This window comes from Bos indicus, chromosome 11, assembly GCF_029378745.1.
Source record: "Bos indicus isolate NIAB-ARS_2022 breed Sahiwal x Tharparkar chromosome 11, NIAB-ARS_B.indTharparkar_mat_pri_1.0, whole genome shotgun sequence".
NCBI classification, from domain to species: Eukaryota; Metazoa; Chordata; class Mammalia; order Artiodactyla; family Bovidae; genus Bos; species Bos indicus.
This window is the reverse complement of record NC_091770.1, coordinates 27528677-27546233: the sequence shown is the minus strand read 5'-3', so window position 1 is coordinate 27546233 and position 17557 is coordinate 27528677. Positions and strand designations below refer to the sequence as shown.

At 37.2% G+C, this 17557-nt stretch overlaps 1 protein-coding gene across 3 annotated transcripts in view; it reads left to right on the top strand.

Moving 5' to 3' along the window:
* Positions 1–17557, top strand: part of SRBD1 (S1 RNA binding domain 1) — a 245303-nt gene that overhangs the window by 215942 nt on the left and 11804 nt on the right. For 2 of the 3 annotated variants that reach the window (XM_019970089.2, XM_070798591.1), the window contains one exon: positions 5587–5769. In XM_019970089.2, the coding sequence (XP_019825648.2) occupies positions 5587–5769 (183 nt within the window). The remainder of the gene's footprint in view (positions 1–5586; positions 5770–17557) is intronic. The other variant, XM_019970090.2, reaches the window with a different exon arrangement.

The following is a 17557-nucleotide window of genomic DNA, read 5'->3' as shown; positions in this document are numbered from 1 at the left end:
GTAATGAAGGACTTGAAGATTCACCACTATTATATTTCCTTGATGGGTCATGCATTTATTCAGAATGACTACTGCTATCTTATTGAGTGCTTTTATTTTCAAATCTATTTTGTTTGCTAACGTTGTTGCCGTATCTGCCTTTTCAGAATATGCTTGGTATTTTTTATTTTCAAACTTTCTATGATGTTCAGTTTTTTATATGACTCATAGATTTTCTGTTTTTGCTTAATCTTAATCCATTCAAAGTTATGCTTATTGATATGTTTGAACTTCCATCTTTTATATTTTCTCTTCATGCCTCCTGATTCTTTTTTTTTCATGCAGTTTGTTACATTTGTCAGTTAACAGGGCTCCTTCCTGTTTTTCTCCTTGTCTTCCTTCACTTCAGTTCAGTTGCTCAGTCGTGTCCGACTCTTTGCAACCCCATGACTGCCCTGGCTTCCTGTCCATCACCAACTCCTGGAATTTACCCAAACTCATGTCCATTGAGTTGGTGATGCCATCTAACCATCTCATCCTCTGTTGTCCCCTTTTCCTCCTGCCCTCAATCTTTCCCAGCATCAGGGACTTTTCAGATGAGTCAGCTCTTCCCATCAGGTGGCCAAAGTATTGGAGTTTCAGCTTCAGCATCAGTCCTTCCAATGAACACCCAGGACTGATCTGCTTTAGATGGACTGGTTGGATCTCCTTGCAGTCCAAGGGACTCTCAAGAGTCTTCTCCAACACCACAGTTCAAAAGCATTGATTCTTCAGTGCTCAGCATTCTTTACAGTCCAACTCTCACATCCATACATGACTACTGGAAAAACCAGTAGTCTTGACTAGACAAACCTTTGTTGACAAAGTAATGTCTCTGCTTTTTAATATGCTATCTAGGTTGGTCATAACTTTCCTTCCAAGGAGTGTCTTTTAATTTCATGGCTGCAGTCACCATCTGCAGTGATTTTGGAGCCCCCAAAAATAATGTCTGACACTGTTTCCACTGTTTCCCCATCTGTTTGCCATGAAGTGATGGGAACAGGTGCCATGATCTTAGTTTTCTGAATTTAAGCCAACTTTTTCATTCTCCTCTTTCACTTTCATCAAAAAGCTCTTTAGTTCTTCACTTTCTGCCATAAGGGTGATGTCATCTGCATATCTGAGGGTATTGATATTTCTCCTGGCAGTCTTTTTTTTTTTTTGGCTAATAATTTTTTGTTTTATTTGTGCTTACTATCAACTTGTATTTCACCTTTTAGAAATTTTTCTCTACATACATTTTTTTTAGTTTTAGTGCTTTAAAAAATTTTTTTTAATTTAAATTTATTTATTTTAATTGGAGGCTTATTACTTTACAGTATTTTATTGATTTTACCATCAGATCAGATCAGATCAGTCGCTCAGTCGTGTCCGACTCTGCAACCCCATGAATCGCAGCACGCCAGGCCTCCCTGTCCATCACCAACTCCCAGAGTTCACTCAGACTCACGTCCGTCAAGTCAGTGATGCCATCCAGCCATCTCGTCCTCTGTCGTTCCCTTATCCTCTTGCCCCCAATACCTCCCAGCATCAGAGTCTTTTCCAGTGAGTCAACTCTTCGCATGAGGTGGCCAAAGTACTAGAGTTTCAGCTTTAGCATCATTCCTTCCAAAGAAATCCCAGGGCTGATCTCCTTCAGAATGGACTGGTTGGATCTCCCTGCAGTCCAAGGGACTCTCAAGAGTCTTCTCCAACACCACAGTTCAAAAGCATCAATTCTTCGGCGCTCAGCCTTCTTCACAGTCCAACTCTCACATCCATACATGACCACAGGAAAAACCATAGCCTTGACTAGATGGACCTTTGTTGGCAAGTTAATGTCTCTGCTTTATGCTTCTGGTTTTGCCATACATCAACATGAATCCGCCACAGGTGTACATGTGCTCCCCATCCTGAACCCCCTTCCCACCTCCCTCCCCATACCATCCCTCTGGGTCATCCCAGTGCACCAGCCCCAAGCATCCTGCATTGAACCTGGACTGGCGATTCGTTTCTTATATGATATTATACATGTTTCAATGCCATTCTCCCAAATCATCCCACCCTCTCCCTCTCCCACAGAGTCCAAAAGACTGTTGTATACATCTGTGTCTCTTTTGCTGTCTCGCATACAAGGGTTATTGTTACCATCTTTCTAAATTCCATATATATGCGTTAGTATACTGTATTGGTGTTTTTCTTTCTGGCTTACTTCACTCTGTATAATAGGCTCCAGTTTCATCCACCTCATTAGAACTGATTCAAATGTATTCTTTTTAATGGCTGAGTAATATTCCATTGTGTATATGTACCACAGCTTTCTTATCCATTTGTCTGCTGATGGACATCTAGGTTGCTTCCGTGTCCTGGCTATTATAAACAGTCTTGATTCTAGCTTGTGCTTCCTCCAGCCCAGCATTTCTCATGATGCACTCTGCATATAAGTTAAATAAGCAGGGTGACAATAGACAGCCTTGATGTATTCCTTTTCCTATTTGGAACCAGTCTGTTGTTCCATGTCCAGTTCTAACTGTTGCTTCCTGACCTGCATACAGATTTCTCAAGAGACAGGTCAGGTGGCCTGGTATTCCCATCTTTTTCAGCATTTTCCACAGTTTATTGTGACCCACACAGTCAAAGGCTTTGGCATAGTCAGTAAAGCAGAAATAGATATTTTTCTGGAACTCTTTTGCTTTTTCAGTGATCCAGTGTATGTTGCCAATTTGACTCTGGTTCCTCTGCCTTTCCTAAATCCAGCTTGAACATTTGGAAGTTCACGGTTCTCGTATTGCTGAAGCCTGGCTTGGAGAATTTTGAGCATTATTTTGCTAGCGTGTGAGATGAGTGCAATTGTGCAGTAGTTTGAGCATTCTTTGGCATTGCCTTTCTTTGGGATTGGAATGAAAACTGACCTTTTCCAGTCCTGTGGCCACTGCTGAGTTCTCCAAATTTGTTGGCATATTGAGTGCAGCACTTTCACAGCATCATCTTTCAAGATTTGAAATAGCTCGACTGGAATTCCATCACCTCCACTAGCTTTGTTCGTAGTGATGCTTCCTAAGGCCCACTTGAGTTTGCATTCCAGGATGTCTAGCTCTAGGTGAGTGATCACACCATCATGATTATCTGGGTCATGAAGATCTTTTTTGTATAGTTCTTCTGTGTATTCTTGCCATCTCTTTTTAATATCTTCTGCTTTTGTTAGTTCCATACCATTTCTGTCCTTTATTGTGCCCATCTTTGCATGAAAAGTTCCCTTGGTATCTCTGATTTTCTTAAAGAGATCTCTAGTCTTTCCCATTCTATTATTTTCCTCTATTTCTTTTCACTGATCACTGAGGAAAGCTTTATTATCTCTCCTTGCTATTCTTTGGAAACCCCAGTAAGACAGTAGGTGCTAAGAGAGGTCATCAGAGGGCAGACTGAAACCACAATCACAGAAAACTAGCCAATCTGATCGTATGGACCACAGCCTTGTCTAACTCAATGAAACTAAGCCATGCCATGTAGGGCCACTCAAGATGGACGGGTCATGGTGGAGAGTTCTCACAAAATGTGATCCACTGGAGAAGGGAATGGCCAAACCCCTTCAATATTCTTGCCTTGAGAACCCCATAAATAGTATGAAAAGGCAAAAAGATAGGACACTGAAAGATGAACTCCCCAGGTCGGTAGGTGCCCAATATGCTACTGGAGATCAGTGGAGAAATAACTCCAGAAAGAATGAAGGGACAGAGCCAAAGCAAAAACAACACCCAGTTGTGGATGTGACTTGTGGTAGAAGCAAGGTCCAATGCTGTAAAGAGCAATATTGCATAGGAACCTGGAATGTTAGTTCCATGAATCAAGGCAAATTGGAAGTGGTCAAACAGGAGATGCCAAGAGTGCACATCAACATTTTAGGGATCGGTGAACTAAAGTGGACCGGAATGGTTGAATTTAACTCAGATAACCATTATATCTACTACTGTGGGCAGGAATCCCTTAGAAGAAATGGGATAGCCATCATAGTCAACAAAAGAGTCCAAAATGCAGTACTTGGATGCAATCTCAAAAAATGACGGAATGATCTCTGTTTGTTTTTAAGGCAAACCATTCATTATCACAGTAATCCAAGTCTGTGCCCCAACCAGTAATGCTGAAGAAGCTGAAGTTGAACAGTTCTATGAAGACCTACAAGACCTTTTAGAACTAACACCCAAAAAGATGTCCTTTTCATTACAGGGGACTGGAATGCAAAAATAGGAAGTCAAGAAACACCTGGAATATCAGGCAGATTTGGCCTTTGAGTACAGAATGAAGCAGGGCAAAGGCTAATAGAGTTTTGCCGAGAGAATGCACTGGTCATAGCAAACACTCTCTTCCAACAACACAAGAGAAGACTCTACACATGAACATCACCATATGGCCAACACCGAAATCAGATTGTCTTCCTTACTCATCTTTATCTCCTCTTAGTGATTTCAGCTTTTGTATCTTTCTTCTGTTCTTCTGGTTATTATCTTTAAATTTGATTTGGATTGGTCTCTGGAGTTAATAGGTGTCTCTGTACTCCTCCTAGAGAAAACTAGTACCAAAGGTCTCTTCCCAACCTTCTTCCCTTCAATGCTGTGTCCTGTGGTGAGATAATCTGGGATTTTAGTTTCAGACTGTTCTTTTTATACATTTTTTACAATATTCATGAACAGTTATTTAACCTAGTGATTTTTATGGTTCCTGTACTCATCACTGTTTCTTATAGCCCACATTATCATTTTTCTTGAACTCAATGTTTTTGCTGAAGTTCATACTCAAGAATTGCTTTTCAGAGAGAGTATATTATATGGGTTATACCACAGTCCTTACATGTCTGAAAGTGATTTTAACTTGACTATAGTTTGCCTAGGTATATAATTCTAGATTCAAAATCATTTTGTCTCAGACTTAAAATATTGTTCCACTATGTTCCGGTGTCTGTGTTTGTCAGTGAGAAAACTGATGCCAGTTTGATTCTAGTTCCTTTCAAAGTAATGTTTTATTTTTATCTCTTAATTTTTAAAATTCTAAAGTTTCCCTGTCATAAGTCAAATGTGAGTCTTTTTCTAGTCATTCTTTTCCCATTCATTCTGTTTTATACTCAGTAGATTCCTTTGGGGAGCTTGTGTTTTTTTTTTTGTTTTTTTTTTTGGAGCTTGTGTTTTTTTTCAGCTCTGAGAAATCACCTTTTCTTTCTCCTCCTCATTTAATTTATTTTCGTCTGTTTTTCTCTGTTCTCTCCTAGAATGCCAATTACACGGGCAGAATCAATTAAGAATGTTTGGGGCTTTAAGTAACAGAAAGCCCTATTAATAGGTTTAAACAAATAAGTGGTAATGTCTGTGAAGTGCATGGTCAAAATCTGGTGGCTGTTTGTGTATATTTGTTTGGCAGAGAAGTAAGCTCATTTTTAATGAAAGACTCTAACCCTCTGCCCACCCTTTAACCCTCCCACATCCCCCCATAGTGTTTATTTTTTTTATGACAGAAACATAGTATTATTTTATTTTATTTTTTAATTAAAAGATAATTGCTTTACAGAAGTTTGTTATTTTCTGTTTTGAATGGTTACAGTAGTCAGCAAACTGAATCTGCAGGCCAAACTCAGGGAGTTGCTGTAACAGCTTCAGCAGGTGTTGAGGTCACAAATGAGAAGCAAGGCAAGAAAAGGAGCAAAACTGCAGTGAACGTTGTACTAAAGCCAAATCCTTTGGACCAAACTTGTATTCACCCGGAATCGTATGACACAGCAATGAGGTAAGTCTGGGGCCCCTGTGGGAATTCTCTGTGCTCACAATGAGTTCTCTACAGCAAATGGCCTTTGTTATGACATAATGGAGACTTTAAAAATATGACCGTGTTTAACATGACAACATTTTTGAGAAGTTCCGCATTGCTGAGTTGTGTGGCACATTATTTTATTTCAGTGAGGAATGAAACCATTATTCCTGGAGCAGTGTCAAGCTAATAAACCCTGGTCCTAATGGTGAAGTGTGTGTAATGGAAATTGCATGGCACTCTCCTCTGTTTGTTTTGGAAATTAACAAGACACAAATGACTAGCACCTGGCTTAAAGCTTATGCTTATCTGAAGATAAAGGCCTTCAGTAAACAGCCAGCTCTCAGATTTCATAAGAAATATTGCCCTGCTTAGTTATTATAGAGTCTAAGAAATGATACACTTTTAATGAGAATACATTAATTAACACAGGGAAAGGTTTGAGTACAAGGGAAAGTTTAAAATTAGACATTAAAAGAAAAAAATTTAATACCACATTTGATTAGTTCACAGTTTTTAATTAGTTCAAAAATAGTGACTTGCTACACAACTACATACTTAAGACTTCTAGTGAACTAAACAGTTGAAAAATAGTGGACATTTTAATTTTCACTGAATCTAAGATTTTTAACTTGTTTTAAAATAATTTATGTTTGATTATTTTAAGAAATGTAATTTAATTTCTTTTAAAATGTTTAAGATTGTAAACATTTTAGAAATTTCTATAAACATTATAGAAAACTTAGAAAATACAAAAAAAAAAGAATACTCTGTCAACATCAGCAGTGATATCTTTTTTCTCCCAATATTTTATTATAAAAAAATTTAAGAATAGAGAAATGTTGAAAAAAATTTTTACAGTGAATCCCAATATACCCTCACCTAGATTTTAGCATTAATATTTTGTTATGCCTGTGTTTTCACTTATCCATCTTTTTGTCCATTAGTCCATTTCTTTTTTATATATATTTTAAAGAAAATTGCAGATATCAGCACACTTTCAGCTAATACTTTGGCATGTATATCATTAACTAGAATTCAGTAGTTCTTGATCTTTTTGTCTTTTGAGGTAAAATTCACACACATTTAAATTTTAGGTGTATAAGAGCTGAATTTTGGCAAATAAATACTACATCTGGTAACCCAAACCTCTATCAAGATGAAAAACGTTACCATCATCCTAAAATGTTTCTTTTACCCCTTCCCAGATAATCCCTGGGATTAATATAATCCCATATTCTAGCATAATCCTTGTTAACATAATCCCTGTCCTAGCCTCTCAGAGCTGACCACATGTTCACATTTTTCAACCAAAGATTAGTTTCCCTCTTCTTGAACTTCATATGAATGACATCATACAGTTGTACTTTTTTGTGTAAGGCTTCTTTCAACATTTAGAGATTTTTTAAATTCATGTTTTAACATGAACAAGTATCTGGTTCCTTTTTATTGCTAAATAATGTGCCATTGTATGATTATTCCATAGTTTATTCTCCTTACTGAAGGAACTTTGCCTATTTCCAAGTTTTTGGCTATTTTGAGTAAAGCCACTTTGAACATTCTTGTATAATTTTTGTTGTTGACATGTATTATTTTCACTTACCTTGGAAAAATACTTAGGAGAGGATTTGCTGGGTCATAAATCAGGTGTTTAGTTTTTTTTTAGAAATTTCTAGACTGTACTCCAGTGTAATTAATTGTACCATTTTACACTTCCATCAACAATGCTAACAGTTCTCTTTGCCATCATCTGGTATTAGTCTTTTTAATGTTAGCCATTCTCGTGTATTTGTGTCTGTGGTAGTATCTCTGTGGTTTTAATTTGCATTTCCCTGGTGACATTGAGCACTTTCTTGTGTGCTTCTTAGCCATTTGTATATCTTCTTCTGTGAACCCTCTGTTCATATCATTTAGCCATTTTCTAATTGAGTTGTTTTTTTTATTATTGAGTCACGAGAATTTTAAAAACATATTCTGTATATTATTAGTCCTTTGTCAAATATATGTTCCACAAATATTTTGCCCTAGTTTGTGACTTACCTCCTTATTTTCTTATTAATGTGCAGAAGTTTTGAAATTTTGGTGTCTAATTTATCCATTTTTTCTTCCATATGAAGTTACTTCTTTGTATGTGCTAAGAATCTTTCACCTATCTCAAGTCATGAATCTATTCTTCAGTGTTTTCTTCTTAAAACTTGATGATTTTAGCTTTTACATTCAGTGATATATCTGAAGTTAGTATGATTTGAAGTAGGGGTCAAGGTTCACTTTCTTTCTTCATTGTGAACATTTAGTTATTCCAGCACCGTTTTAAAAAACAATAACAAAAACACAATTTCTCTTTACCCATTGTTTTGTGCCTTTGTTTAAAATAGAAGACTCTGTAAGTGTGAATCTATTTCTAGCTCTCTCTTCTATTTCATTGATCTTTTTGTCTGTACCATACTATCTTGATTACTATAATTTTATGCTGAATTTTGAAGTCAGATAGTGTAAGACCTCTGACTTTGTTTTTCCAACAGTGCTCTGAATATTCTAGAGGATTTGATTTTCCTATAAATTGTAGAATGAACTTGTCAATTTACATTAAAAAAAAAAAACAAAACCTGGTAGGATTCTGATTGGGCTTATATTGAGTCCATAGGTGAATTTAGGAACAACTGATGTCTTCATAATATTTATTGAGTCTTTTGATAGTGGACTTACTTTATCTTTCCATTTATTTAAAACTTCTGTCATTTCTCTCAACAGTGTTTTTTAGTTTCTAGTGTAGCGGTCTTGCATATGTTTTATTAAATATGCTTTTAAACCCTATTGCAAGTAGAATTTTTAAAAATTTGTTGCTGATTGTTTTCTGCTAATATGTGAAGACAAAATTGCTTTTTAATAGTAACTTTGTATCCTGTGACCTTGATAAGTTCATTTACTAGATCTTAGTAGGTGTTTGTGGATTCTTTAAATCTTCCTATATAAACAATTACATTATCAGCAAATAAATAGACTACTTTTTTTTTTAGTCTTCATGCTTTTCGTTTCTCTTCCTTGCCTATTGCAACAGCCAGAATTTTCAGTACTGTATTGAATAGGAGTGGTCAGAATGGGCATCCTTGTCCCATTCTTAATCCTAGCACATGGTTCTCATTTTTTTAATATTAAAAAAATTGTGATCTCACAGTAATTGTATTTTTAGTGTTTGTTTGAGAAGATGCATATATGCACATGGATTTATAGACTTCTTGCAAGAGTTGTCATCTCCAAATTAGCATTTTGCTGTATGCAAGCCAGTATCTTTTTTTAATATACACTTTTGTTTGTTTCCATGATGTAGTTCGAATGTGGTTTATATGTTCTTCAAGTTCCTTTCTAATATAAGCACACATTTTTGGTTTCTGCATATTGCTTTTTAAAGGCTAAATAATATTCCATTTAATGACTGGACTGTAGTTTAGAAATAGTAGTACTCATGTGTGCATCCTCAGTCATGTCCGACTCTTTGCAGTGCCATGGACTGTAACTCACCAGGCTCCTCTGTCCATGGGATTATCCTGGCAAAAATACTGGAATGGGTTACCATTTCCTCTCCAGAGTATCTTCCTGACTCAGGGAACAAACCTGAGTCTCCTGCAGCTCCTGCATTGGCAGGCAGATTCTTACCACTAAGCCACCTGGGAAGCTAATAGTCATACTAGTAGTGGTTCCTTATGATGGATTCCTAGAAGTGGAATTACTCTGCCAAAGGGTTTGAAAGTTTATGTGGCTCTTAATATACATTGCCAAGTAACATACTGATTTATAATGCCACCAGCAATGTTCAAACCTGAGAAATCTTTAATTTAGACAGGACTAAATTAGACAGGACTTCTCTGCCAGCTTTTACATAGGCTAGTTTCTGCACGTGGAGCATAAAAGCCCTTACCAGTGACTTCATCCTTCTCTCTGCTTTCTTTGGGAGTAGCCTTGTCTCTCAGAAGCAGAGTACTTGAGGACTCTTTCATGGAAAATTTCTCTACATGAAATTCCACTCTTGACCTTTAAAATCTAGAGGAAAAAATGGTAATTTATCTAAATTTGCTTACCATCCCCGTTATCCACTTTGGAACTGTGATAGCGGTTTCTAACTTTCGATTATACTTAGTACAGACATCACTCAACATAGGTAGTTCATACTTTTCATACGATGTTACAAAGGGGTCTTCCCAGGGAGGAGAAGCTCATTACGGATGTGATTAGGTCATCAGTGGTTTGATTTCAGTCCTGTGAAAGTAAATTCCATTGCAGTAAATTTCATTTTTAGTTATATTAGGAAAATGGTAGAAACATAAAGAGCTTTAATGCTACCCTACCATGATGTCACTCCCAGAAATACACCAAAATGTGAAGCCATTAAGTCTTTTTACTTTGGTATTTATGATATTCTCTCTCACATTCATATTTTAGAAAACTGAGATCATGGTATTTTGTAACCTAAGTTAGTCATTTAGTGGTTTTTAAAAGTCTAGTTTTTTTTTTTTTTTTTTTTTTACTATTTTTATTATTTATAGTACTTAAAAGTTGTATTTATGTATAGGGATTCTCTATTAAATATTAAAGTGTTTCATATGGGCTGAGATTTTTTTCTAGTTTAATTTTGTATCTGTTTATAATGCAGATATGTTTTGAAATATGAATGTTTAATTTTTTATGAAGTAACTGTATTATTCTTTTTCTTAAGACACGTGATTTCTAAGATGAATTCAGTGTTCCCATATTTTCTTCATGTTCTTTATAGTTTCATTTTTTTACTCTTATGAATTTTATTGTTGATGATTTCATTCATCACTTTGAATGTACAGAGTGCCGTGGTACGGCCTAAAGAATATAAAAATGAATAGAGGTGGTTTATGGTCCCAGGGAGGATGAAACTTAGTCACAGATACCCATGACAGAAGTCAGTAATTGCTAACAGCCCTTTGGGGGTTTTTTTATAAATAAATTTATTCATTTTAATTGGAGGCTAATTACAATATTGTAGTGGTTTTGCCATACATTGCCATGAATATGCCATGGGTGTACATGTGTTCCCCATCCTAAACCCTCCTCCTACCTCCTTCCCCATACCATCCCTCAGGGTCATCCCAGTGCACCAGCCCTGAACACCCTGTCCCATGCATTGAACCTGGACTGGCGATTCGTTTCACATATGATAATATACATGTTTCAGTGCCATTCTCCCAAATCATCCCACCCTCTCCCTCTCCCACAGAGTCCAAAAGACTGTTCTATACATCTCTGTCTCTTTTGCTGTCTCACATACAGGGTTATCATTACCATCTTTCTAAATTCCATATATATGCGTTAGTATACTGTATTGATGTTTTTCTTTCTGGCTTACTTCACTCTGTATAATAGGCTCCAGTTTCATCCACCTCATTAGAACTGATTCAAATGTATTCTTTTTAATGGCTGAGTAATATTCCATTGTGTATATGTACCACAGCTTTCTTATCCATTTGTCTGCTGATGGACATCTAGGTTGCTTCCATGTCCTGGCTATTATAAACAGTGCTGTGATGAACATTGGGGTACACGTGTCTCTTTCAGTTCTGGTTTCCTCGGTGTGTGTGCCCAGCAGTGGGATTGCTGGGTCGTATGGCAGTTCTATTTCCAGTTTTTTAAGGAATCTCCACACTGTTCTCCATAGTGGCTGTACTAGTTGGCATTCCCACCAACAGTGTAAGAGGGTTCCCTTTTTGCTAAGTTTGAAACACAAACCTGTTCACAGGAGAAAGATTTCATTTCCAGATTGGAATTTCTTATAAGGTTTCATGCAGGAGATGGCATTTGGGCTAGGTGTTTCAGCCAGTAGAAAGAGGAAAAGAGATGTTTAAAAGAGATGGAGATAGGAAAACATAGCATAGGTCAGATTTGAGGAATAGTTAATAAAAACAAACCTTCATGGAGTATATCCTCATTACCAGGCACTTTAGAAGCATCAACTTGTTTAAACCCCACAGCAATTGTATAGGGTTAGTGCTATTAATATTACCACTTCTTTAAGTATACAAAGTCCCAGATGGGTGAAGTAAATTGCCTAAGATAATTCAACTGGTGAAACCAAGATTTGAACCAGATCTATGACACTCCAAAACCTGAGCTCACAATTAAAAAGCTAGTGTGGAGCCAGATTTAAATGTAATCATAATTGCCTTTCAAATTAAGGGAATCATACCCTTAAAGACAGTCTGTGTTCAGCACAAAAATATAACAAGACTTGTGTTTTGTGTGCTTCTTAAGGAAAAAAAAAAAGTATCTGGAATATGCTGTCTTTGGGTATTCTTCTGTATCATCACATGAGATTAGACTCTGTCTTTCCTCTGGGGAAAACATTATTCCTCTGATAAAGGAAACTTTGCCTTTTTTATTTTATTAAGGGTTCTGTAGAAAATGGATTCTTCATGTAGAGTATGCAGAATTTTATGCTGTTATGCTGCAAATACGATGTTTCGTTGAGTACTGCACCCAAAATAATTCCTTTCGTTATGTTTTTTTTTTTAGAATGAAACATGTACATTTCAAAATAAGCAGCTTGATAGTAACAATGTTTGGTCACCATCATTTTAAGAGAAGAGGCGGGTGAAGAGCAGCAGTAGCATATTCATCCTAGAATTGTACTCACCTCTGCCAGAAAATGTTTTTAAGTAAGCGAGAAAGAGTAAGGAATAATGCAAGGTCTTCAATAAATGTCAATTTAAAAGCATAGTAAGAAAATCCATATTAGAGAAGGTATAAGAACATGGGATTAAAAATCTACTATTGCCACAGATAGATTTTATTTCAATAGTCCTTTGAACCCGTTCTGTTCTCAATCTTCTACTTATTTCAGGATCTGCTCACATTTAGCTGATGTGTCCTACTTCACTGAAAAAATTCAGAGCCACTTTCCTGAGATTATCTCCCTATCTTTACTCATTCTGTCCCACACTTCCCTGACCTACCCTTCCATCTCCTGATTCTATTTCTCTTTATAAAATGTTATGACTGTCTCTTGTATCTTAATGTCTCCATCATTTATTGCTTTTGTTTTGCCCCACAGACCTATTGCTAATCTGGTATCCCATTCTTCACTCCCTAAAAGCTCAAAGAAGCAACCACTTTTTTATTTCCTCTTAGAACTTCTGTCTCAATGCTCCTTCTTTTCATTGCCAAACGTCTCAGAAGAATTATCTGCCTCTAATTTTCACTGCTTGTTTTCTCCCAGCTTTTGTAGATTGGCTTCTGTCCTTACCACTCTGGAATCACTCTCTCAACAAATAACCTCCTAATTGTCAAAAAGTGGCCTCTTTCTGTCCTTAAACCACTTAATCTATTCTGCTACTTTTGACTCCATTAGCTTACTGATCTTCCATGATTGTTTTCACATTCTATCCTCTCTGACTTCTCTTCTTCCTCTGGCCCTCTCAATGTAGATATTCTTCAGGTTTTTGCCTTATTCACCTTCTCCTTTTATTCTTTATCTTCCTCTGATTGAGTGCATCCACTCATATGACTGTCTTCATCTCTCACCCCTCCACTGCCAGTTCCAGTCCTGCATTTCCACATCTCTAGTCCAGGCCTTTCTTCTAAATTCTAGCTCTCCCTTTCCATTTGGCTGTGAGAGATTTTCTCAGGAATATCTTAACAACTCAAACTCAATATATCTAAAAGTACAACTTGTATCCTCTTTTTCCCTACATTTATAACTCCCTCTTCTCCCATCAGTCCTCCTCACTAGCCCTATACAAAAACAAGCAGACAAATAAACAAAAAGGCTTGGTCTTCCCCTTTTGTCCCATGATGAATGGTTAATGGCACAACTGTCTTTCCATTAATCAGAGCTAGAATTAACAAATTATTCATTTATTCATTAAACACATACCTTCCAAGTGAGTGCCTGCCATATTCCAGGTACTGTTCTGCAATCTTGATTACATTCAAAGGTCCCTGCTCTCAAGGTCACAGACAGTAGACAATAAGCATAATGAATAAACCGTGTGATAAATGTGACAAGAACAGTGGGGAAAAAAGGGAAGAGCAGAGTAATGGGAATCAGGATTACCAGGGTTATGGATAAGAACTTGCAAATTTAAGTAGAGTAGTCAGGGTAGACCAGATTGACAAGGTGACATTTAAGCAAAGTCTTGATGGAAGTAAAGGATTTAGCTGTGCATGCAGATATATGAGGGAAGAGTGTTCCAGGAAGAGGGACCAGGCAGTATAAAGGCCCTAATGTGGGAGCTGGCCTGGCAAGGTCAAGGAGTAGCACGGAAGCCAGGGTGGCTAATGCAGAGTGAGCGAGGGAGAGAAAAGTAGGAGATATGGTCAGAAGGGCATTGGGAGGCTACTATAGGGACTTGGCCTTAATTCTGTGAAGTCAGGAGCCACAGCATTGTTTTATGCTGAAGAGTGGCATGCTCTTATTTGTACATTTAAAGGATCCATTGTTTGCTAAATTAAGGGGACATGATAAGTCGTGGTTGAAACAGGGAGACCAGTTAGACTAAGTACAGCAATCCAGGTGAAAGCTGGTGATGATTGAGACTAAGATGATGGAAGAGTTGGTGAGAAGTTGTCAGAATCTAGGTATGTTTTTAAAGAAGAGTCAATATTATTTGCTGACAGATTGAATGAAGGGTATGAAAGACAATAATTGTAAATATGAATGACAAAAATAATACCAGAGACACTGGAAGATGAAGTGGAAACTTGTAATGGAGGGTTATGGGGAAGAGAGAAGTTAAAGAACTAAATTTGGATCACCAGGCCCCCCACTCAGTGATTTCTCCTCATCGTGTGGCTTTAGATTGACATGGCGTTATTTATTTAGTAAAAGAATAAAAGACAGCAATAAAAAATGAAAGATGACTATATAGGAGAAGACTGAGGAAACAGAACTAATTATATTTAGGAGTTGATGATTTTAATAGAGCAAAATGAAGTGTCTAGCTTTACCCCAATTTAAATATTTTTTCTTCAGTCTCAACTGACTGAGGTCAGTGTAGTTGTGTGAGCAAAACTGTTGCCAGAAGGTCTCAGTCATCCTTTCTGCCATTGTGGTGAGTAAATGCTTCTTTTAGAATCCTTTGTGGATCAAAGGGGGTTTATGACCTTCCCATGTTGAATGCCATGCCTTCATAGAGTACTGTGTCTAGAGTGCAGGACTTCGTAGATTTTACAGACTAGAAACGTTCTGGTCTCCCATTCTTCACTCCCTAAAAGCTAAAAGAAGCAACCACGTTTTTATCTTACTTCCTCCTAGAACATCTGTCTCAATGCTCCTTCTTTTCATTGACCATGAGAGAGGGTTATTTCCCACTTTCTGCCATCATCCAGAAATTGTCACGATGTCTCCAAGTGTGAGTGATTTCATCGTGTTGGCTGTTGCAGGCCATGAATACAATCACTGCTGTGAGTAGAATGAAGCCCAGAAGCAGTCTGTGGAGGGGTTGCCACTTTCCCCACACCTCCTCGGGTTCTGTCCTGCCATTCTGGTTGGTCAGGAGAGCCAAAGGCAGGTATCCAGTTTCCCTTTTTTCTTAAATAAGGTGCCAGGAGGCAGTGCTTTGCGCTGAGATTATGCTGATTTGTACACGTCACACTGAGGCCTGGCACTCTCCCAGAGAATCTGCTGCATTAAGAATTTGATTCACTCCAGATAGCTAAGCTTGAAAGTTAGTTGTTATGTTCTTGATTTAACTTGAAAAATGGCAGGAAATTTAATGTCAGGATTGTCACTCAGCACTCATTTTGATAAAGCTTTAGCTAGTAGTTAATAATTATTTCTGTTTTGGTCATCAGGGAAAATTTTTAAAAGATTAGTTTCTAGCAGGAATATGGCATACGGCACCATAGGAAAGTCATGTATCAAGGGATGATTTACATCAGTATCTGCACTATTATATTAGTAATGTGATATTTCTTTTATTATTGCTAATATTCCTATTTCTGACCCTTAGGATCAGTGTGGAGAAGTATGTTTTCAGAGAGTAAACAACCACCAACTTAAAATTCAGGTCTGGAACAGGAATAATCATTTAACCTCACAAAATATTTTCTTGAGGACAGGAAATCTGTACAAAAGCTAAGCAGTGTTTATTCTTTATTTATGGGCGGGGGGGAACTTGTCTTAGGTTTTAAGACCAGAAGTTGATCAGAAGGTACAGACTTCCAATTATAAGATGAACAAGTTCTGGAGATATAATGTACAGCATGATGATTTATAGTTAATATTCTATTATAAACTTGAAAGTTGCTAAGATAGTAGATCTTAAGTGTTCCATCCCCAAAAAGGAGTGATAATTATGTGACACGATGAGGGTATTATACTAAGGCTGTGGTGGTAATCATTTTGCTATTATAAGTGTGTCAGGTGTACACCTTAGCTTATAAGTTTAAGTTGTATACCTTAAACTTATACAGTGTTATATATCAATTATATCTCAGTGAAGCTGATGAGAGAAAGGCCTACAAAAGTAGAATTAACTCAACAAGGAATGGATCCCAACTATTGCTCCTGAGCTAAAAGCACTTGGGGGGCCTAGGAGTAGAGAGTCCCTGTGGAGACCCTGCCTTGTGCACTGCCATGGAGCTAACATAAGTCAAACCAGAGAGCTTGACAGCCCATACGGAAGACCTTTAACAACTGAGCACATCTCAATCTCTGTTTCTTTCCCATTCCTGTTCAAGGATTGAGCACCTCCGAACTCCTTTTTCTTTTTTTCTTTTTAGCCTTGCTTTCAGAGGTTTTATCACATTCTTTCCAACTTCAGCTTTCTGCCCAGCAAGAAGCCTTCTAGCTAATAAGCAGCTGTAACACAGGAAGTTGAGGTTGTTTTTATTTAAAAAACAAAACAAAATGGCAGCAGTAGAACATTGGTATTCATAGTTTCAACTGTGAGCAAACTCAGAAGGCCCCTGACTTGTGGTGATTTGTAATTTTCTGAGGGTAAGTCACTTAGTTTAATGAGTATGTCTGACACACCTCCCACATCTAAAATTCACCACAGCTTTATTCAGCATTTGCGTGCCAACTAACTTTTACAATGATAAAAACATATTTCCTTGTGGGAGACTTGCCTGAAAAGAAACCCAGCTACAAATGCTGTAAAATAAATGAAGATTAGGTAAACAGACCTAAGAAGTTATTTGTAAGTTTGAAAGATCTTAAATTTTTCTGGACTTGCCTCACAAGAGTTGGCAGCATTCAGACATGAAAATTAAGGCAGAATCTTTTCTGGCTTTTGATAAGTGATGTCTCAGGGTGTGTATCAATTACTGCACATTAACTTCTTCTATGGAGCTATGATTAGACAGTATTATATTGCCTTTTCATAAAGAGACATAACATCACAAAAGAGAGACCAAACCTAAAATACAAAGATCATAAAAAGGACAGATTACTGAAAGCAGTTTTTGGTGTTTGTTTTTCCCTTGTTAGTACTCTAATTAAATACCCAGATAGCTTACTATAATTCCCAGGAAGTAGCATTCATCATATTTTTGAAAGTGCTTTCATACAAGAGAAAGATGATGAAAGAGATTCTACCCACTAGAGAATCAGATGACCAGGATGTGGATACTTAGGAACTGACTGTCATGTCTAATGTCTTACTCACTGTTCTAACACACACCACATGACGTTTTGGGCAAGCCTGGCAGAGGTAAATAGGAAGCTGAAGAACCCAAGATAGTACCTAACTTCCTGCTAGCTTACTCTGGAGGCAGAGCAGTGCCAGACTGCCTAGGTTATTCA